At 43.7% G+C, this 22,606-nt stretch overlaps 1 protein-coding gene across 4 annotated transcripts in view; it reads left to right on the top strand.

Annotated features, from left to right (window-relative positions):
* DNM1L (dynamin 1L) overlaps positions 1-22,606 on the top strand; it is an 829,340-nt gene that overhangs the window by 235,063 nt on the left and 571,671 nt on the right. For 2 of the 4 annotated variants that reach the window (XM_086952764.1, XM_086952766.1), the window contains exon 3: positions 13,185-13,223. The exons of the other annotated variants lie outside the window; for them this stretch is intronic. In XM_086952764.1, the coding sequence (XP_086808890.1) occupies positions 13,185-13,223 (39 nt within the window). The remainder of the gene's footprint in view (positions 1-13,184; positions 13,224-22,606) is intronic. 4 annotated transcript variants of the gene reach the window in all.

The following is a 22,606-nucleotide window of genomic DNA, read 5'->3' as shown; positions in this document are numbered from 1 at the left end:
CCGGATGCTGACTCTTCAAGAAATCATTCAACTCCTCACAGCGGCGGATCACATGACCACCCTCTACCTCCAAGACGCCTATTTTCATGTACCAATTCTACCCAAACACAAAGTTCTTGAGGTTGAGTGGCTGGTAGGGACTTCCAGTTCAAGGTCCTTCCTTTCGGACTATGTTCCGCGCCCCGGGTCTTTACCAAGGTCTTAGCACCGATGGCTGCACACCTTCGCCTGAAGGGAATTAACATTTTTCGTTATTTAGACGACTGCCTTATCAAGGTGAATTCTTTCACAACCGCTAATACTCAGAGATGTCTGTCTCTTTTCCCAATCTCTGGGCCCCTCCATCAATTTCGACAAGTCTCACCTCGTCCCATCGCAAAGCAGAACCTTCTTGGGAGCCACCATAGACACTCTGCGGACACAAGCCTTTGTCTCAAACAAAAGGCAACGGAAACTTTGCAAACTCGCCCTGCTACTGCGATCAAAAAGATGCGTTTCAGTCCGGCAGTTCAAGTCGCTTCTGGGGATGCTTTCATCCTGCATTCCATGGTCCCCAACTGCCGTCTCAAGATGAGACCTCTGCAAGAGGAGCTCAACAAACAGTGGTTGCAGGTTTCAGGATCCTTCAACGATCTCTTCCACATCAATCCTCGGATAAGGGAAGCTCTACGCTGATGGACTTGTAAGAAAAACGTAACAGCAGGCTGCTCATTCCTAGAGGAAGTTCCAAGCTTAGTCAACACCATGGACGCCTCCCTCGAAGGATGAGGCGCACACCTGCAAGGACTCAGTCAGCGGCAAATGGAATGCTCAACAACGAACTTCGCATATCAACCCCTTGAGTTGCTAGCAATCTTCCTAGCCCTAAAATCTTTTCGCACCATCAGTCTCGAAGCATCAGTGTTGATGCGGATGGACAACACGAGAAGTATGCACTACTTGAACAAACCATGAGGGACAAGATCCGCTTTACTGTCTCCGCAAGCCCAGCAGGTTTGGGATTGGGCGATAAGACATCGGATAGATCTGACAGTGGTCCTTGTCCCAGGAGTTTCCGATGATCTCGCGGATTCCAAAAACAGATCAGCAATTTCCAATCACGAGTGGGAGCTCCATCAACCAACTTTGAATTGTATTTTTCAGAAGTGGGGTCGACCCGATCTGGACTTGTTCGCGACCAGTCTGAACCGCAAATACCCATTCTTCACAAGTTTGCTTCCCCACAGGGGATCGTATGGGAATGCGTTTTTGATGAACTGGTTCCGGATCTATGCTTACGCTTTTCCACCAATACCGATGGTTCCCAGGGTTCTCCGGAAAATGAAGAAGGAGCTTTGTCACCTAATACTCATAGCTCCCAGGTGGCCTCGCCAGTTCTGGCTCACCGAACTCCTCCTTCTTTCCAAATGCAATCCCATACAGTTGCGACCAATACCGAACCTTCTATCCATTCAGAAGGGACAGATCTACCACCCGGATCCTGCATCTCTGAGCTTAGTGGCCTGGCGCCAGAGCACTTTGAATTCGCTCACATAGACATTCCTTCTGACTGTAGGGAAGTCTTGGTAAATGCTTGAGCGCCTTCCACAATAAAGACATACAGGCTCGGGGCGTGGCTTGGACGGCAGTGGTAATGGCCGCCTGACCGGGAGCTCCATAGTCCAGGAGAGAGACTGCAGCTCTTATCCCGGTGATTCCCCGCACTAACAAGAACGGAATCCAGAGAACAAGAATCCTAATGTCATGAGGTGTCCTCCGGTAACCTGATCTGCGACTCCGGATATCTAATTGCCGACATTCCTTCAGTTTTAGTCTGGCCGCGCTCTGGCTCCGAGAAGCCCTCAAAATGGCGGCGCCCGGTCACGGAATCCTAGCCTGACATCGAGGGCTGGACCTTCCACCCACAGCCAGCAACCACCCTTCAAGCGACCTGGTGATGGAAGGGAACGACTAAGCATCTCCACAGATCCCAAACGAGGTGAGAAGATCCTAAAAAGTCACTGCTATAGCCCAAAATCGACCCGACGTGCCTGACTCCAAAATGGCGACGATCTCAAAATTACGAGATTTCTTTAATCTCTGCTCCTAGCTAGTGCCTCACGCTTCGGTGCATCCTTCTACCACCATACGACCCCCTTGATTTGCCCAACAAGAGGAGTGTTGTACTGTGAGCAACACGGTCGTGATTACACACATCAAAGGCTGCTCCGCACATTGCGCTTTCCACACTAAGGCCGAGACGCTGGCGCCAGAAAAATACCCCTTGCTGCCTCCACAATGCGGGGAGTGATGCCCCATGCCCCGCGCTTTTCAGCCACCTGAGTATTGAGGATCAGCCCTATGCCTGATGCACACCGTCATACAGTAGGCGCCTCGGCCCACCACAGGACTGTCACAAGGGGAAAGAAGTTCTCTGGGCGACATCTCTAGAGAGCTCACTACCTACCTGCGACCACCTGAACCATCTGATCTTGCCCAGTCGTCGGATACAACCCAGTGCTTCTAGACACAGCCCACCAAGCACCGTCCTCCAGCTGAATTTCCCCACCAGCTCCAAGCACTGCTGACCCTCAAACTCCTACGATCAACTCACGCCGTCTCCAAGCGGGGGCCTGATAAAAGCTGTATTCTCGCATGCACAGTACAACTTTAGCCAAATTAACAGTACAACTTTAACCAAATCATACACAATCATACTCTGGCTAATCTCAAAGAGTGATAACCACGACTAGAAGACTTTCTTATAGGTTTCGCACAATTTTTACCGTTGTGACCTCCACCACCACTCTATTCTGCCACAATGTCAAATAGAGAAGGTAGGAATACTTTCAAGAAGGTAAAACCAGAACCGAATATTTCGAAATCCCCCATTAAAAACAGAACGGATATGGCGGCCACGATGGAAATGATTCTTAAGAAATTGGCAGATCTTCATGATCTTTCTAAATCCACCAAAGCGAACACCGAATCCATGCAGCTCGAGCTCACAGCGATTAGAGCCGACATGAGCGCACTGAACACAGGATTGGGGGTGGCCAAGCATCGCATTAGTGACGCAGAGGATCTGTCAAGACAATCAGCGAAAAAATATCCAACGTCTAGAGAATACAACTGACGCTCTTAAACGTCACAATGCTGAGTTGGAAGATCGGAACAGAAGGGGGAACATTAGAATCTTCGGCGTACCGGAGAATTCTGAAAAGGACGCGGATTCCTGCGTGGCCTTCCTGGAATCATGGATCCCCATGATCACCAAAATAGACTTCCCACACGGCCTCGAACTGGACAGGGCACACAGGATCCCCACCTTCACCAGTAAACACACCAAAGGCCCCAGGCCGCTGATATGCAAACCGCTCAGGTTCCAGCACGTTGAGCTGATCCTCCAATATGCAAGGAAAAACCACTCCATTCTATGAGAAGGCCAAAGAATTATCTTCACGCAGGACTATTCAAAAGACACTGTGGAAGTGCGCAAAGGTTTCCTAGATCTTCGAGACAAGCTCAGATCCAAAAACATCACCTTCTCCTTCGCAGGCTCTGCTAAATTCAGGATCATAATAAATGGCCACCCTAGATTCTTCACGGACCCCAAAGACCTAGCACATCTCCTCGAAGACCACACTGCACAAGAAATGGACCAATCCACCGGTCTCTCCAATAAGTGGAAAACGACCGCTCTAACCCCTCATGATGCAGCCCTTCCGATTCACCGAATCACTGCTCAGACATGATTAGGGTTTGCCACCTGCGAGATCGAGATGTGCTAGTCACTAAGGAACTCTATTCCAGGGGCCATCAACCCTCCAACCACGAAGTGCATCTTCCTGACTGAGTGTTCTCTTATTCCGTGAGTTTATAGTCTGAGACGGTAGGACCGCTTCAGTGACTTTAAGAATCAGGTTAATCAGTGATTCTGCTCTATCTATACTACTCTGACTCCGGTTATTGTATTCTTGATACATATAGTGCGTATACCACAAACCTAACGAGGCTCTATCTACCCGGCCCTATAGTTCATATCAAAACCAAGTTAATACCTAGGCCTGGGTATCCAACAGTCTCATTATTTGTTCAGTTACTAATTAGAGCAAATGTGCTCACACGATAAGTTCCAATCTTGCCCCTCCAGACGATTTGGATTTTGGTTCAGATAGTTTAAATTATGTTACTCCGGCTCCTACAGCGGGATTGAATATTACCCAATTGACTCTAATACTGGGAATGTTACTTGTGTTAGTGTTAATGTTACTCCTGTTCTACCTAGCCAGGAACTGCCGTCGTACTCCCTACGTACGTATTTGGGGGGTGGGGTGGGAGGGAGGGGAGGAGGGGGAGATTGGGCGGGAGGGAGACACAGGGGGTTAAGAAGATTCAGAATTCAAGAGATTTTCCTTACATTTTGTACTACTTTTTGCTTAGGTTTGTTCTTTGCAGGTACAGCACTCACCTTTCCTTCTGCACACCACCTTTTGCTACATGCTGTAACCTACACCCTTTACTTAAAGTTGCATTTTCTTACGCTGAATTATGCAGGCTATCCTTACTGTATACAACAAGTCAAGGCCTACATCCATCATCCGACCCGTGCGGACAATTACGGAACCCCTCGCACCAAACTCCTTTCCCACCAGCTCAATTTTTTAGCGAGCACGGCTCACACCGATGTCTAACACCAAATCATTAGCAGATGACCTTAATATAATCTCCCTGAATGTCAAAGGGGTTAATCACCCGGGAAAAAGACGAAAAATCTTCGAATACCTCGCTAAATAAAAGGGGACGTCATCTTACTCCAGGAGACCAAACTGTCAGAGGAGGACTTACGCTTTCTGAACATACACTGGGGGTCACAAATACTGAGCTCCCCTGTGACACACAAAAAAGGCGGAGTTATTACTCTATTGGCGAAAAAATCCAACTTGACACTAGTCTCACACACTCACGACACGGAGGGAAGACTATCAGTGACTCACCTTTTAAGGGAAGATGACCCTATACATGTGGTGAACATCTACGGCCCCAACTCTGATGACCCCGAATTTTGGGACTCAGTCTCTCGCTCAGTAGAACACATTCCACAAGACGATCTACTAATAGTGGGGGGCGACTTCAACCTCCCCCTGGACCCAATATTAGACAGGCAATCCAAATGCACATTTCACTCCTCCCGTTCACATGAAGCCCTCTTAAGCCTCTGCCTCTGCGAGCGATTCTGCCTAAAGGATTCCTGGCGCCTTCAAAACCCTGATGGAAGGGACTATACCTTCTTTTCAGCCCCACACAAATCATATTCATTCATTGATTTCATCCTAATATCAAGCCCCTTCACGCACCTGATCGAGGAAACTGAAATGGCCCCTAAATTAGTATCCGACCATGCCTGTATCCGCACAAACTTGCAGCATCCCGTTCGATTTTTTCCCCCTAGGAGATGGCGATTTAACGAGGAAACCTTATCCGACCCCTCTAATAAATTACTCATAGCCAACGCCATTGAAGAATATTTATTACTAAATGATGTTCAAGACACTGCACCTAATACCTTATGGGGCACACTTAAAGCTACGGTCCGTGGGGTCATCATCAATATCAGAGCCAAAACTAACAAAGCATGAAATAAGGACCTAGAACAACTGGAACAACAGATTGGGCTCCTAGAATCTCACCACAAATCCAATCCCCTCGACACCGAAGCTCTAGATCTATTGACCAAAAAGAATTATGAATACAACACCATCACTAGTAAGAGAGCGGGTGTATGGATCAATCGCTTCAACGCCCTAAAATTATGTGAGGGAAACAAAGCAGGCAAACTCCTCGCTTCCTACCTCAAACCTAAACCGAGGCTATCTACCATATCCTAGATAAAGGGCTCCACAAATAACACTCATACCAGACAGTCCAAAATCCTTGAGACATTTAAAACCTTCTATGAAGATCTGTATAAAAACGATAAAACACTAGACGTGGCAGCCTGCACAGACTATCTTGCGTCTTTACATCTCCCCAAATTATCAGAAGTTGATAAGTCTCAGCTAGGGTCCCCCATCACAAGCGCAGAGATCACAGCGGCCATCAAAACATTGAAAAGCAATAAGGCCCCCGGGCCAGACTGCTTCTCCGCGGCCTTATATAAAGCCTTCACTGACCAACTCAGCCCCGAGCTCCAAACCCTTTTCAACTCCACAGCGACCAGCGGAACCATTTCCCCCTCGATGAGTGAAGCCACAATCATAGTCCTCCCCAAGGAGGGAAAAGACCCTCTCCTGACCAAGAACTACCGCCCCATCTCTTTGATAAATCTTGACTGCAAGATTTATGCCAAAATATTAGCAAACAGATTAAATTCCTTCCTCCCAAAACTGATTAGCCCGGCACAGGTTGGTTTCCTGAAATATCGGATGTCAAACGACAATACCAGATTACTGTGTCACCTATTGGAGAAAGCTAAGAATTCCACCGCCCCAATGGTAGCGATAACCTTGGACGCGGAAAAGGCCTTCGATAAGGTCTCATGGTCTTTTCTCCAACAATGCATGCATAGTTTCAACCTCGGTCACTCCTTTATCAAAATGGTGATGGCCCTTTACTCCTCCCCGTCAGCTAGAATAGCAATCAATGGTACCCTCTCCAACCCGTTCCGACTCTATCAGGGCACCAGGCAAGGTTGCCCACTCTCCCCAGCACTTTTCCTCCTAGCCCTCGAACCCCTCCTAACTGATATCAAGCTCAACGACATTGCGGGCGTCTCTTTCGGTAATACTCGGGTAAAATTAGCAGCCTACGCAGACAACATCCTAATCGCAACAGAAGACCCCGCAAAATCTATCTCTGGACTCATGTCCTCAATTGGTAAATACTCAACCCTATCGGGTTATAAATTAAATAAGGACAAATCCGAAGTCAAGCCCCTAAATGTCCATACCACCAAGGAGGTCCTAGGTGACTCAGGACTATTTTGGCAAATGGATGTTATTAAATACTCGGGGATAGAATTTACTGACTCCCTTCTCCCTTCTGAGCACACTACGATACAACGAAACCACTACCCTCACCAAAATTAAACGACTCCTTGACGGTTGGTTCCCACGCTTTATTACGTGGTGGGGTCGGGTGGAAACCGTAAAAATATGGTATCCCCTTTAGTCAACTATCTCAGCAGAATGCTGCCCTTACCCTCTCCAAAGAATTCCATAGCAAGCTGGACAAAATGATCTCCTCCTTCCTCTGGCAAGATAAAAAAAGCCAGAATTCGTCTAAAGAAGTTACGCTTAGATAAAAATCTGGGAGGCGTTAATCTGGCGGACTTTAAGCTATACCAAACTGCTTTTCTAGCCAGACAAGGTTCGTATTGGTTATCGCCACAAACGGACTACACCCCGGTGTGGCTGACCGTGGAAAAATCCCTTCTCCAAGGCCTTGACCCCTCCACCCTTCTCACCATTAAACTTCGCCCCAACCTAGGCTCAGGTCCCATTTTTAAAAACAACAAAATGGCCTTACTCAAAGTGAGCAAACACCTGCCACACCAATTCCGGGAATCAAAATGGGAATCGCTATGGCAGAACAACTCCCTAACATATAAAGGGAAGCCGCTGCACAATCCCACATGGATAGCCAAAGGTATACACTTCCCGCACCAACACTGAGGGCTCGTCACCGCTCTCCTTTAGTGCATTACAAAATAGATATCAACTCCAACACATAGAATTCTACAACTTTTTACACATCAAAGTAGCACTCACAAAGGCAAATTCGAGTGATATCACCCCCGCCCTCCCTGGCTTCCTCACTACGCTCAATAGACTTGGCCATCAAGTTTTGAGAACCTACAAATTAATCCGCCCACATAGCTCCACCTTAACTGACTCCTTAAGATTATTTTGGGAATTCTTTCTTTTGAAGAATATCGGGTATGCACGCGGGACACCTCAAGCTTCAATACAGAAGAAGCTGAGGTACAAACCATAAAAAAAGGGGATATCTGACCAGGCACCCGTTCATAGAAGCACGTTTTTAAACTGAATGCAGGGCGTCTGTTATGTACCGCGTGCTGAAATACTTTCTTTAACTTTAAAAAGTCCTATGTTTATTGTCAAGCATTGAAATATACGTCTCTATTGACACCGACTCCTTATTGTTGTTCAACAAAGGATATTAAGATATCTCTTCATTGTCGTAACCACGGCTGACTTATTTGCGGCTGCTGCTCATTACTGTAAGGAGGATGGCCCTTTATATTTATTGATAAACCAAGGACCTAAGATATCCCTATAATTGCGGATTACATATTTGTAGCTGACAACCATTTCGCTAAGAAGGACGGTCTTCTTAATAAGAAACTAATTTTGGGATAACAGTCATAAAATATTCCTGATGAAGGCGGCTATATCGTTAATGTCCGTCGAAACGCGTTGAGTGAAAGGGAGAAGTGCAATATACATTTGCAAAGGATTATTCTAACTGTTGCGGAATCTTTACCTTTTCTTTGCACCTCCCTTATTAGCATTAGGAACTGTTTAGGTTTAGATATTGTATATGAATTCCGTTTTTTATTGTCTGTGTTCCCAAAATTTTAATTTTATTCTATTTTAACATTTATCTGTTTTTAATTGGTGTTTTTTATATTTGAATAAACTGTGCACACTGAATTTATTAGTTTTGACAGAACTGTTTTGTTATATACTGCATTGCTCCAACTGTTAGGTCTTGATGTATGAATGATATTTGTTTGGTAGCTCGTAAGAATTGTTGTCTTCTCACTGAATAATCCAAAGGGAATTTTGGTTTGACATAGTCAGTTTTGGTACCCTATCCCTTTGGTGCTGGGGTCCGTCTCTCTTTTATTAGAGCATCAAGTTTCGAGAACCTACAAATTAATCCGCCCACATAGCTCCAACTTGACTGACTCCCTAAGATTATTTTGGGAATCTTATTCATCCACACCAACTTCAGAAATAGAATGGGCCAGGACTTGGGAATCCACCACACGCCACAAAATCAGCCCTACCCTTTCCCAAACTAAGTTCTGGCTACTCCACAAAGCCTTCTGGACGCCTAGGAGACTCTTCCTACATAACATTAGGGACGACGACATCTGCTGGAATTGCAAGGCAGTAGGTGGGGACCTCGAACACTTAATACTTAGGTGCACATGTGTCACCACCTACTGGGATAGAATCTTTGATTTCATCACCAAAGTCTTGCATGTCTCGCTTCCGAGAGAATTCTCAACCCTCGTGTTAGGGTTTACCAAAGCCATTACACTCAATGATAATGACAAAGCCCTACTTGACTTACTACTGACAGCGGCGGTTACGATCATACTGAATAATTGGAAAGACACAAGTAAAGTCTCTTTTCCCCACTGGCTTAACTGAGGAGCAGATAATATAACCCTGGCCTCTACCCCTTGGCGCCCCCCACATAGGAAACTATGGACCCCACTAGATGATTACTTTGACTTGCACAAACCACCATGATTGCCTGGTGAATCTACATTACTATGATAATGCTGTTAATACGTTAATGTGATATGTATGCTTACTTGCAGACTTACCTTCATATCAGTAAACTGATGCAACGTATTTATATATTATTTTTTATATATAATTCCTTATGTATAATTTCTTATGTATAATTTCTTGGACACATCTACATGTTTCTTTTGAGCTCACCAACACTATGTACTCTTTATCTTTTTGTAACCTTTACTTTGCGATTCGATTGTATAACATGCTGATCACTTCTTAAACTCCCAATAAAAATTTGTGAACTAAAAAAAAAAAAAGACATACAGGCTCAAATGGAAACAATTTTGCCTATGGTGTCAAGTCGCCAACCTTCATCCAATCCATGCTAAACGGGAACAAATTTTGCCTTTCTTTTTTGCGTTTGGCAAGATCAGGCCTTTCACATTCTACTCTTAAAGTATTCTTAGCGGCTATCTCCAGATTCCAACAGGATGGTTCCAACTCTCTTTACTCCTCTAGGATCTTTCAGCAGTTCTTCAAAGGATTTTCGCATGTTTCCTCCCATCCACCGTCCACCCCATCCTGGCATCTTAACATTGTGCTCTCACAACTCATGCGCCATCCCTTTAAACCTATTCATAAGGCAGATTTGAAGTTTCTTTCATGGAAAGTGTCTCTGCTGTTAGCTCTCACATCTGCTAGGCGGGTCAGCGACATTCAAGCCTTCACTAATGAACCACCTTTCCTTCAATTCACTTACTCCACTTTTATGCCCAAAGTACCTCCGGACTTCCATCTCAATGAACCGGTCATTTTAAAGGCTTTCTTTGCTAATCCTCAATCCCTTGCGGAAAGGGCTTTACATACTCTTGATGTTCAGAGGCGTCTTAAATTCTATTTACAGAGGACATCCTGAATTCGAAAATCTGATCAGCTATTTATACCTTATGGAGGGATGCTTACAGGACACCCAATATCCAAACAATCCATTGCTCATTGGTTTTCTGCTGCAATTTGTTTCTGCCATCAGCATGCAGACAGACCATTACAAGCAACTCCAAGAGCGCACTCTACTAAAGCAATCTCTTCCCCTACTGCTCTTTTTGCTGGTGTGCCTCTTCTACAAATCTGCAGAGCTGCTACGTGGTCCATCAGGCACACCTTTACACACGGTCTGGAGGCTGCCAGCAATGCAGACACTTCTGTGGGACAAGCAGTTCTCTGTAATCTTTTTAAATAAGGTGAGCCTCTATTCTTCCCTCCTCCTCTTTGGTATTTTCTTATGTACATATCTTATATGATTGTTTATGGACAAATGTATGAGCACCGTCATTACCCGAAACTGAACCAACTTGTGTGTCTCGTGAGAACGACCGAGGATAATGGGCTGCAGCTGGATACTATTCCGGCTTGGATCCTAGCAGCCAAGAAAATAGGACTGCCTAAGGAGCAACGCTGCAGGTAAAAGGCTTCAAATCTTTTGTTAATGAAAAGCCCCAATTGATTTTTTTTTTGTCAAATCTGTTTATTAGCATTTTGTTAGATTTCACATTTGCAAGATACAGTATAAAGATCAGTCAGCAAGTCACTAAGCTCCGGACTCACCGGCTCATCATAAATTTGTCTCAGGTCTATACATCAGGAAAACATGCAGCTACATGAGGGCCGTGCACCTAGATATTACTGGTGCAGGTAGGGCCCGTTCAGACTCCTTCCGCTTACGGTTTGGGCTATCATGTGTTGCAGTCCTATACAGTAACATGCACGTGGGGTGGATCTCTCTATTACATACTTGCGCCCAGAAGTGACTTTTATGCAACCATAGGATAACAAGAGTAAAAACATAAACCGTATTCAAACAGAAGCGGCTAATCGCTGGCAGTCACATGTGCTTACACTCCCTCCCCCTCTCCTACCCCCCGCTTCCGCCCCGGCGCCCCCCCACATATATAACCACATCTACAAATAAATACATAAATGTGCATCACAAGCCCACAGATCTAAAGGCTAGGGAACCACATGACCGGTTATCTGAGTAATAAGACATCGCACGGCACGGTCAAGTCCCCCCATCCATCCACTCAGGTCATTACAGCAGCTGAATCGCTAGTCCCCCCCCCCCTCCCCTATAAAAAGCCCCAATTGATAGCAGCAAAAATACTGGCAAACCCACTGGAGGGTTTGAACTGTTACCGGCTAAACGACCACAAGTACCAGCATGCACCAGCACCTTAAACCCATTGTGGTGTCCACCAGGGGGCATAAAAACATGATAAAAGTGCAATCAACTATGTGAGCGCTAGCCGGATGTACTGTTTGCCAATGCTTACCTTCGTAAATGGTCAAAGGATGACCGAAACGCGTCAGGACTGCCTGCGCTGCTGGTGAATAAATCAATGCCTGCATCGTGGCGTGTGCGGCTCCATCTTCCCGTTTTATTATATATTTATATATATTGTGTGTGTGTGTGTGTGTGTGTGTGTGTGTGTGTATATATATATATATCTGTGATTACATATTGCCTCAGATGTGCATATGTTTATATAGTGATCAGAATCTCACGAGTATTTTTATGGATTGACTGCGCTCTACTCTGATTCAGGCATGTGAATCTATGAAAGATACCCCAATACTGGAGAAGAACAACAGTTACTTACCTGTAATCATGCTACCCACCCACCTCCCTCAGAGGCTCTTCTATATTCTTTTTTTGTCTCTCTAGTTCACACTTGTGCAAAAAAATCTGAGAGCCTAAGCCTCTGAGGAGAATATGCTGGAGGATGCTGTCGCCTGATTGGCTGTAGTTTGGAGTATATATAATGACAAGGACTAGCCATGCAAGTGGAAAAATGTTTCATATTACCTTCTAGCTATTTTACTTTCTGGTTGTAATGTACTTATGATATACCGATGTTATGCATATTTACTGCTATTTTTATGTACCGTGGGGCTCCCACTCCGACGACTGACAATGATTCTGGCATGTGAATCTATGAAAGATACCAATACTGGAGAACCACAGATTACAGGTAAGTAACTATTGTTCTTCCAATCCATTTTAAAATGTGAACATTTGGCTCCAGAAAGCTAATTTATGTGCGTGCAGGCTGAGCTGTCTGGTGGCAGCACTAGGGAAAGATTATGTGACATGGCAGGACATGCATGGCTACATGCTGGGTGACAAAGCACTGGTGAACAGGGGAGAAGGAGGGCAACAAGACCGAATTCCTTGTTATGTATCACTGATTATGATAGATAGGCTTAGCAACTGTACCATTACCTGTTACTGTTCTACTTTGTATTGATAGAGATCCATAAGCAAGTGTATACCATTGATGCGCTATTTTGTGTAGCCTCTTGTTGGTCTATTTTCTAACAAAAACAATAATAATAATAATAAAAAAGATTCTCTGACATGTCATATATAAAGAGACCAAACTCTTTATAGGTCTAAATTCAATCTTTTAATTTGGCTCAAGTTACCCCCGTGCCTTGTGGGAGTATCTGCGTTTCTAGGTAGGTAACTGTTGTTCTCTTTACATCTTGTTAAACGTAAGCTAATTGTACACTTACAACGTTAGTACACTATTTACAACTTTGTGGTGGGTGGGCTATCTTCTTAAAGGCAAGTGATTACTCCAACTCTGAATCATATAGAGAGTGGAATAGTCTAATTGTTTTCTTTGTACTGTTTTTCTTTGACTACAGACCCAGCCCTGTGGAAAAACTCAAGGCACCTTTCTAAAGGTTCAGTTTTCCACTTGCCTTTTCTTCCTTCTTACTACGTAATTTCTGCATGTCTGTGAGCCTGTGTACCTACCATACGCAAGCATCTCCCGTGCACTTATCTCCCTAGCTTGGTTTCTTCTTACTATGTTATCTACATTTTTGTTTTCTTTTGGCATCACTTGTTCCATTTTACTGCTTCACATATAAGTTGGGCATCTTTATCTGTCTTCTGATATTTGTATGTTTAAGATTTCATCATTGTATTGAATATTGTCAGTCACTAGTTCATTATGACCATGTATGTTATAGATTTGATCGGTCTGAGAATACCAGCACAGTCATTTGCTAGCCATCCATGCAAGTGAAAATAGATGAATCCAGAACAAGGTTGACTACTGTGGCTCAAAACTAGCAATAGTCCCCATGCTGTATGCTCTTTCTTTACAAGCTGGGCTACCTACTGTGCCTCTGCAGGTAGCCCGGGAGGCTTCCGGCTTTTTTAATGTGTAACAATTGATAGCAACTGAAAATAGTGGAGGGCACAATTTTGTTGCAGCATTTGCTGGTCACACCCCCTGGAGGCATTACCCCAGAATATCTATTTAAAAATATAACTGAGCCAAAATATTAAGGCGTGAATACTGTTGACCAAAATATTGTGACGGAAAGTATGTCAAGGAAGTATTGATTTACCATACTTAATTTCATAAATATGTAACTTGATATATGTATCTTCAGAGTGTGTAGATGTGGAATTATGAGTTGTAAATCCATACTTATATGCACTTAACTTTTAAATTTTGACCCAGCAATATTTTTTACCTTGATATTCTGCGGTACACTGATCGTGGAAGTGCTCCCATAATAGGTTGTGTATGTGGTGAGAGGTGCAGACATCTGAAACTGGTCTGTAACCTGCAGCTTGGCCAGAAACTGCAATGTTGAAGTGCGTTTTGCTTTTTTGTGATACACATCCAAAGTTCTGCCACGCCCTTTTAATTCACTCTACACGTCTGCACACCCCCCTCCAGTGCACAGCTGTTGGCGTGATTGAGTCCTACCAAGTGCAGCACAGGATCTACGGGAGCGCAGAGCCTGTCTGATGCTGTTCAGACCATGGCTGATGTTGAGGGTTTTCTTGACCCAGATGAGGTTCATAGAATGTAGCTGAAGGGGGCGTTTTTACCAACTGGTCTGCAGTTATGTCATGAACCAGGATTCCGATGAAACGTGCTCAGTGCCTTCTCGTTTGTCTAACCCAAATTTTCATGAACAAAAATAATTACATCTTTTTCTTAGGGAGTTGGTAGTAGTTTATGGCTTTATTATGGAGTTTCGCACTTCACCAGACAATGCCATTATCCACTTCACGGTGCGCTGACTACACAATGAAGAACAAAGGAATACCTGGTGGGTTTTTTAATCCAGCTAGATGCAAGGGCTGATACATGATTTGCCAATCCTTAATTATTCTTGTTGTGGAAAAAAGTGTAGTAGGAAGTCAAATTAAGCATCCCAGTTATTGAGGTTCAGCCTAGATATGGAGTTATTATTGTTCCACTGTCTGGGGTCCTCTAACCCCAGTGATCTGACAACTTGCTTTTATGTTTTGAAGGGTCATTGGTAATCAAGTCAGACTAAGCCAATTGACAGGTTTTTGGTGTGGAGGGAATGAGGGGCTAGATCTAAGAGGTAACCTGGTCCTTTTCCCTAGAAGGACTTTGGTATGATGCAGTGAGTTTTAAATGTGATACTTGACCCAGTGAAAGCTGTTTGAGTGATTCTAGGGCTTGCTTAAAGTGATCAACTGTGTTTAGGGTTGGGCACCTTCTGGCCACCATATTCAGCACACTAATACCACTCTTTACTACATTACTGTAGTCTTAAGAAAACCATCAACAGTGCCCCGTCTGTTGGGCTAAGTGATTGGAATAGAGGAGCAGAGTTGAATGCTCACTGTCTTGACAATAGCCTTGATTTCCAGTGCATACATACGTTTTGTTTTTCTGTGTATGTGAAAACATGTGGGCCACTCAAACTAGGAAGAATCAAGGGCCCTAAATCTTCGTGATCTGCTTAGTCAGAGGAAGATCTTTTTTCATCTTTTTGGCTCAAATAATCAAGACACTCTGCAACAATCTCTCTTCATTATCTCTAACTAAATATTTGTTTCTGGTGGCAAGTTCTACTTGCAGGTTCTTCACCTTGAATATAACACATCTGCTAGAACATTGGGTAATTCGGTTAGTGCTCAAGGCCTTCCTCCTATCCCTTTGCAGACATTCGGTCCAGATCTTGACTGGCAATGCAATGTCGATGTGGTACATCAGAAAACAGAGTGGAGTAGGGCTGCCTGTTCTCTGTCGGGAAGCGCAGAAACTCTGGTCATTGTTACAGCAACTGAGGGACAGCTTCAGCTGGTGGCGTCTCGCAGATCATGAGTGCAATCTTAATCCGTAGGTTGTTCAAGATTTTTCCAGTGGGGCTTGCCTCAGGTGGACCTTTTTACCATTCATGAGAATGCCCACTGCTCGATGTTCTGTGCCCCCAACAGCCTTCACTGTGAGCCATGGGGGACGTTTTTCAGGTGAAGTGGGACCTTCTACTCCATTAACCTCATCATTGCTACAGCACATTCCCGTGCTGTGCTGCAATTTAAAAAATCCCTTGTTATGTGACGAGGTCAACTCCTCATAAGCACAGCACAGGTAACACCCATGACGAGTTGACCTTGTCACAAGCATCGAAGGGGTTAAGCATTTCCTGTGGTACCCTTAATTCATTATATATGAGGCAGGTTGGGTAGGGCTGAGTCCAAGTGATTGTAATTACCCCAGACTGGCCAAAACGGGTGTGGTATGCCGACCTTTGGCACCTCTGCCTGTGTTCTGTTTTTTGTTTTCTGCCCAGAGTGGATCTTTTGTCCGTTTGGGGGTAGGGGGGGGGGCGGGTAATGCACCCTAATCTCCAGACTCTACATATTCATGCGTGGAGTTTGAGGAGGCCGTCAACTACAGTCTGAGGTGGTTAATATGAGCCTTTCAGCTGTCACTCCTCAACTAAGTAGGTGTGTTCAGGGATATGAAACCAGTTTGTATCGTGGTGTAGTGGCAATGGCTTAGAAACCTTGAAAGCATCTTTGGTCGATATACCGTGTCTCCGCAATAGCCACGGTCCAAGAGAATCCGTCAGCCTTTGAATGTCTTTCAAACTAATTGTTCTTGCTCAAGACGCAGATAGTACCTAGACTTTTTAAAGGATTGACTAACATCTATTCGCCGGTTTAATTTATCATGCCACAGTGGGACTTAAATCTTGTTATGATGTTCTTAATGGGGATTTGTGTTGGGCCCTTTCATAGTTGCCAGTTGAAACTTTTACTATTAAAATGTTTCTTCTGTTGACTGTAACGTCAGCTCACTGAGTTATTGAGCTCCAAGCTTTAAGTGTACGTCCTCATTTTCCTTGCTTCTTCCCTGGCAACCTAGTTCTGTGAACTAAAGCTGCTTTTCTTCCTAAGATTATGTTCCCTTTTCACTTTGGATAGTCGATTACCTTCCCAAGCATTCACTCTCCCCACCAAAGAGGAGGAGAGGCTGCAATGATAGGATGCCAGACTTGTGGTAAAGTTCTACATCAGTCACCTAGGATATTAGATCTGATGACCAGCTCCTTGTCGGGTACACAGGCTGTAAGAAGGGCTTGGTGGGTTTCTTGCCAGACTATCTTGTATATTAAGATCTGTTGTGCTCTGACGAAGAAAGAACAGCCCCAGAGAACTTGGACTCACTCTTACAGAGAAAAATAGTCTAGGGCAGCTTTAGCTAGAGGAGTGCTGGTGGCAAACATTTGCAGCGCTGCAAATAGATGCTGAGGGGTGGGTATTTCAGTTGTTCTGTCCTGCAGGATTGCATTGTATTATTTTCTTCAGACCCTCCTTTTTTAGGAATAATGCTTGGATATCTAATCAAAGGTGAGGAATATGCAGGTAGAAGTATCCATCTGAAGAAAAAATTACTTACCTTCTATAAAGATCTTTCTGAAGTATAGACCATCTAGCTGCAGCTTCCTCACCAGCCGTCACACTTCCCCTTTAGGATGCCAAGTTACCTGTTTCACTGCCCTGTACACTGATGTCACTGTTCTCGAGCCATCTTGAAAAATGCAGTGAAAAAGAGTAGAGCTGACATCAGGGTGCCGTGCAGAGCTCATCCGATGAAGTATTTGTGACACCAATCCTGAGGTCGACTCTGAGTCTGTACCCCCGTCTGGTTGCAGGGAGGTATTTCTGAAGTTTCTGCATATAGTTTGGTGCTTGGGACACTTAAAGGTGAATGAATAATCAACAGGTAGATAGAGTACATACGAGAATGATTGTTTACCGAAGATAAGTGAGCTTTTTTGCATATGCATTTGGGAGTGCATCCAATATTTCTCAAATCTTAGTGCACGTTGATGCACATAAATATTGAATAACAGGTTAGAGGGAGCATTTTTGCAGTACTATGCATGACAATCAAATTAGCTGGTTTCTTTTAAGTGGGAAAGGATTGAATCTTCTCCGAGGCGAGTCCTGACCCCACTACCTAATCTCCAAGAACCGTAGAATTACAGCATGCTCCTCTTCATAGTGGCACCTTTATGGGCTTCATCAAGTATGGCCATGAGATTCTCTGGTGCCAGGTCATGTTCTATGCCTCTTGAAGGTCTGAAGCCTGACTGAATTATTTGATGTGGTCCAATACACACTTTTAGTTACCTTGTGACCACCTTTTCTGGGATTTTGCTTGGCATGAGATCTTGTAGATCACTTGGTAGTTTGCCAGAAGTGAATGGTCTGTCTTGGACTTCCTCGGGATTGTGCTGATAAAATGTACTACAGTGTGTTTTGGACATATCCTCTTCACAATAATGTATTTATCAGACTCAGATCATCTATTACAGTTGAGAAAAACTACTTCATGCATGCTGCTTGGCATGGTTCATTAGCAGATTAGAGACTTTTGTTTTCTGTGCTTACCTCGCTACCTCTGTTTCAGTTTGAGTGCAGTAAATAAGATTGTAGTCACATCAAGATTGATGAATATGGTGATGGTTCTGTGCTATTCATAGTGGACCTTTAGATTGTTGGAGAGATTAATGTTTTGCCAATTGTGCATATTCATTGTTGCTGCAACTTCACTGTTAATTAAGATATCCGTCTGTATAATGCATCCAATAATGCTTGTCAATATGAAACCTGGACTTCTACTAATGACGTGTTGAGGGGAAAAGGCATCTTTTCCTTTTTCCTCTCTTTAGATGTCGTTACTGATGTATTTATACCTCTTTTTGCCTTAAAAAGATTATTTGGTGAAATGCCTGTTGATCTCTCATATCTGGCTGTTCATTGCATTGTAATTCTAGAGAGCTAGCAGACACATATGGGCATTTTTTCCTCTAAGGGATTTCTATTGACATTTGTAGGTAGAAAGCTCTACTTATTTGTCAACTACCTTTCCTGAAATGTATATTGTGTACAGAACCCACAAGCCATCAACATGTATATGAATTGTGCAGAATAAGAGAATTATGAAGAAAACTGTTCATCAAAAAGAGGGACTGCCTCAGAGCAAAACCGGTAGTCATGCAGGTCTCCTCCACCTCCCCAACCTGAACTCAACTACGTAATTTCAGGAAAACCTGTAAAGTCTCAACCATTACCAAAAGGAGCTCAAGCTCTACCTAATATTCCATTGAATGTTTCAGCTTGACCTCCACAGAGAGCAGGTTTCCAATGGTATAATTTTGAACTTGCCTTTGCGTAGACTTTTTAAAGCAACTTGACCCTCCAAACCAAGGAGAGCGCTGAAAGCAGAGATAGAGGAAGAATTGGACAAACTCCCTGAAAAAGGCATAATACAGCATCAAATTTCAGCAAGACCAAGATGCCCCAGGCCCCCCAGGAGGGAGTGCAGGAAAAGGAGCCAGGGAAGAGTCCTTACTTCCCTGAAAATATAAGTTAGCACTTCATACTGTCCTCTTAATGGAGATATAGGACATGTTCAAGAGGTCCAGTAGTAATATCTCTTCTGTCAATAGTCTCTGTGTTGGCATCCCATCATATGAAGGATGAAGTCCCAAGAAAGGATCAACACATAACAAGAAGAGCTCTAAGAGTTGAAGTTTAAATATTTTAACCTCTTCTCCAACACAGACCACAATAGTGAGAATGAGCTGCTCATCTAAGATAATCCTTGCACAATCCTTTTCACAGGAACATCAGTTTATTTGCTACTCTAACTCAATAAGACAATCCACCAGGTGCAGATCGAAACCCACTGGCACCGGATGTTCCGCTGATCAGTTATAACAAAATTGCAAGAGGATTTCTGTGCGCTAAGGAGAGCCAGATAATATAAGTCCTTTAACATCATGGTCACAGTTTTTGTCCTGGAAGCAGAGAACCTGCAGGTAACCAATACTCTCTACTCTTAATGGAAGAGGAGAGTCTATAGTGAGAGCACGGCTGACCGAATTAGAGGGAAAGAGCTCGGACATGACACACAGAAGGAACAAAAGGTGATGGGACGAATGCTTGCAAAAAGTTTAACCCCTGATAATCTCTTGTGGTAGCATTCCAACCCATCGTTCCTTTGCACACCATGCCACATCAGTTTTTAACCTAGCGATATGCAAATCAGTCTTTTTTTTTTTTTTTTTTCTTTGGGTCCTTTTTCACCATGAGGAGAATAAAACAATAAACGTTCTTGGCTCCCGTTCATCTGCACCTAATTCTGCCAGAAGGCACTTGGCAAAGATATTCCCTTGCCGTAGCTATACCGACTTCACTGGGTTAATCATTGGACCAGATTGTCTCTATTTTTGATATTCAGCCCACCAGACCTTGACTCTTTCATTTAGAGGACTTTCACTATCTAGCATGGAGATTTTATCTAGGGTGGTCAGTCATCCTTGAACCAGGGAAGGTGCTTCTGACAGCCATTTAATACTGATTTCTCCTCTCACAACAAGTATTGGGCAAAATATTGCTTTATTTAGTTGGCTATCTGTACAATATATAATCGGGTTTTCGCTTTCTCACACTTTATGCTTCATAATTAGAGAGATCATATCCCTTACCACTATCCAGAAGTTTTGAAGCTTTGGACAGCTCATTAACTTATGGACATCTTTAGCCCGTTTTTCTCCAATTTTGCAACATCTTGCATCCTGCTCTCTTCGGATTTGTGCCAATTTGTCTGGTGTCCAATAAATCCTATGCAAAGTATTAACATGATTTTTCCTTAATGCAGCACAATTTACAGTGGTGTAGAGAAGTTTCACGGACACTTACCATACTTTTTCCTCATCCAACGCTGGTAGGTGTTGCCCTATTAATGTACTGGAACCATCTTTTTCAGATCGTCAGCTTCCTACAGTTTCCGATACCACAGAGAACCTTATTTAGGCTGATGGTCAGATCTTGTACTTTCTTCACATTCCCCATGTGTCTTTCTCCCACCATTGTTGATTCTCCCACCATGCTTTAACTGGCAGTACTTAAACCTACTTATTTCGGCACCTGTCTGTTCTCCTCCCATGAAATTAGTGTGGGACCATCTTAATTTATCGTTTATCATCTAGCATTCTGGCGGTCCCAGGCGGCTCCCAAATTGGAGTGAACTATGAGTAATAATATATAATAGTTTTCTGATCTTACAGCACACTGCCATGAAGGAACCAGTACTTTCAACTCGACATTTTATAAAGAATTGCGATTCCCGAATTTATGTAAGAATCCTGCTCGTCCTGATTGACTGATCATAGACCATAGACCAATACAACCTCCTCCTCCATGCATCATCCTTGTCCGTTAATAGTGGTCTGCAATTTTTGAACTTGATGGCGTGGCACCCCATCTGGAAAAGCCAGTTCACCCTTCTCCAGTTTCCTCCTCAATTTTCTCCAAGCTAACCTAGGAGCTTGTGATGCCAGATGAATGATACTAACTTTCCTTGTATCTTGTCTCTCAAATCCTTTGCAAATACTATTCGGTATATTATCAATTAGGAACATCAATTTAGGCACAATGACCATTGTAACCAAATTTGCCTCCCTTAGATGTACCCTTTATCTCATGCACCACTCTATTCATGTTGACTTTAGGAATCTCCTCTACCTTCTGAACAACCTCGATTCTCAAGTATCTGACCTTAGATCGAACCTGTGGACTCAGTACACAACCCCACTGCATATTCCACACCATGATCACAGTTTTAGATTTATTTATTGCATAGCCAGACAGAGCACCAAACATCTTTCATTAGCTCCATCCGGGCGAAGTTTTATCTAGATCACTTGTGTACATTATAATATAATCCGCATACATTTTACGTTCGAGTTTCCCATTCATGAAGGGAACAGCTCAGCCTGACCTGCCAGGCCAGGTTCTTCCTGAACTGGAACACAAGCAATCCTTGCAGTACACATCCAAAGTGTGACTGGTATGCCAAGACGTGGTTCCCATGCTCATTGTGCCGTAAGACTCTAGGTTTAGCTCACTGATGAGACCCAAGTAGGTAAAACCCAATTGGGGGTTGCTTGTGTTGCTATTTAGAGGGGACCTGGTCTTGCAGTTGAGGCTGAATTGATCCTATCGGAGCAGGACCAAGACTAATTTGCATATGGCGAGCCTCTGTCTAGAATGGCCCAGTGAGTGAAAAAGATTGTCTGGTATGCGGCCCACAGCGAGGGCCACTGCCTGATATTAATTTAGTCATTCCTTCCATCACCTTGTTGTTTTTACACTGAAAAAAAGAGGCAGATTTTCAAAGATTAAAAGTAATTGTCTCTCCATGCATCAACTGTCCCAATCAAACAAAATACTATATGCTGACTGTAAGAAAACACTATAGAAGATGAACATTGCAACATAAATCTTAATTTACCTATATGACTTGGACATGGAGATACCCTGAAAACTAAAGAGATGACCTGGCTGCATGACAAGGTTGAACTCTGTATTACCTGGCCCCAAAACATTGTGGCTATGCAGATGACCAAGTTGGATGGTTGGTGTTCCAGGCCCACTTTCCATTACATCATCGTGGCTATGGAATGGCGCCACCCCCAGGATCTCGCACTGACTGAAACCATGACCAAATAGCATAACAAAATAAAGAGCTGTAGTGTATTCCGAGATGGCTTGCCCTGCAACTAGTTAAAATCTCATTTGTTCAAAACAAACAAAAAAAAACATACATACATATAAGGGATTCGAGCCAATACTTTTTCACCATTGGTCTATTGACATTGCACTCAAATTATACTCCCACCCCAGCAGAAGGTATAGATCAACAGACTAGCCCACCCCAGCCTTTGGATGCTTTCACTATGAATGACTTAAGTTTTTTCATTGT

This window comes from Lissotriton vulgaris, chromosome 1_2 (genome assembly GCF_964263255.1).
Source record: "Lissotriton vulgaris chromosome 1_2, aLisVul1.2, whole genome shotgun sequence".
Taxonomy (NCBI): domain Eukaryota; kingdom Metazoa; phylum Chordata; class Amphibia; order Caudata; family Salamandridae; genus Lissotriton; species Lissotriton vulgaris.
The sequence above is the reverse complement of the archived record's forward strand: the minus strand, read 5'-3'. Positions and strand labels throughout refer to the sequence as shown.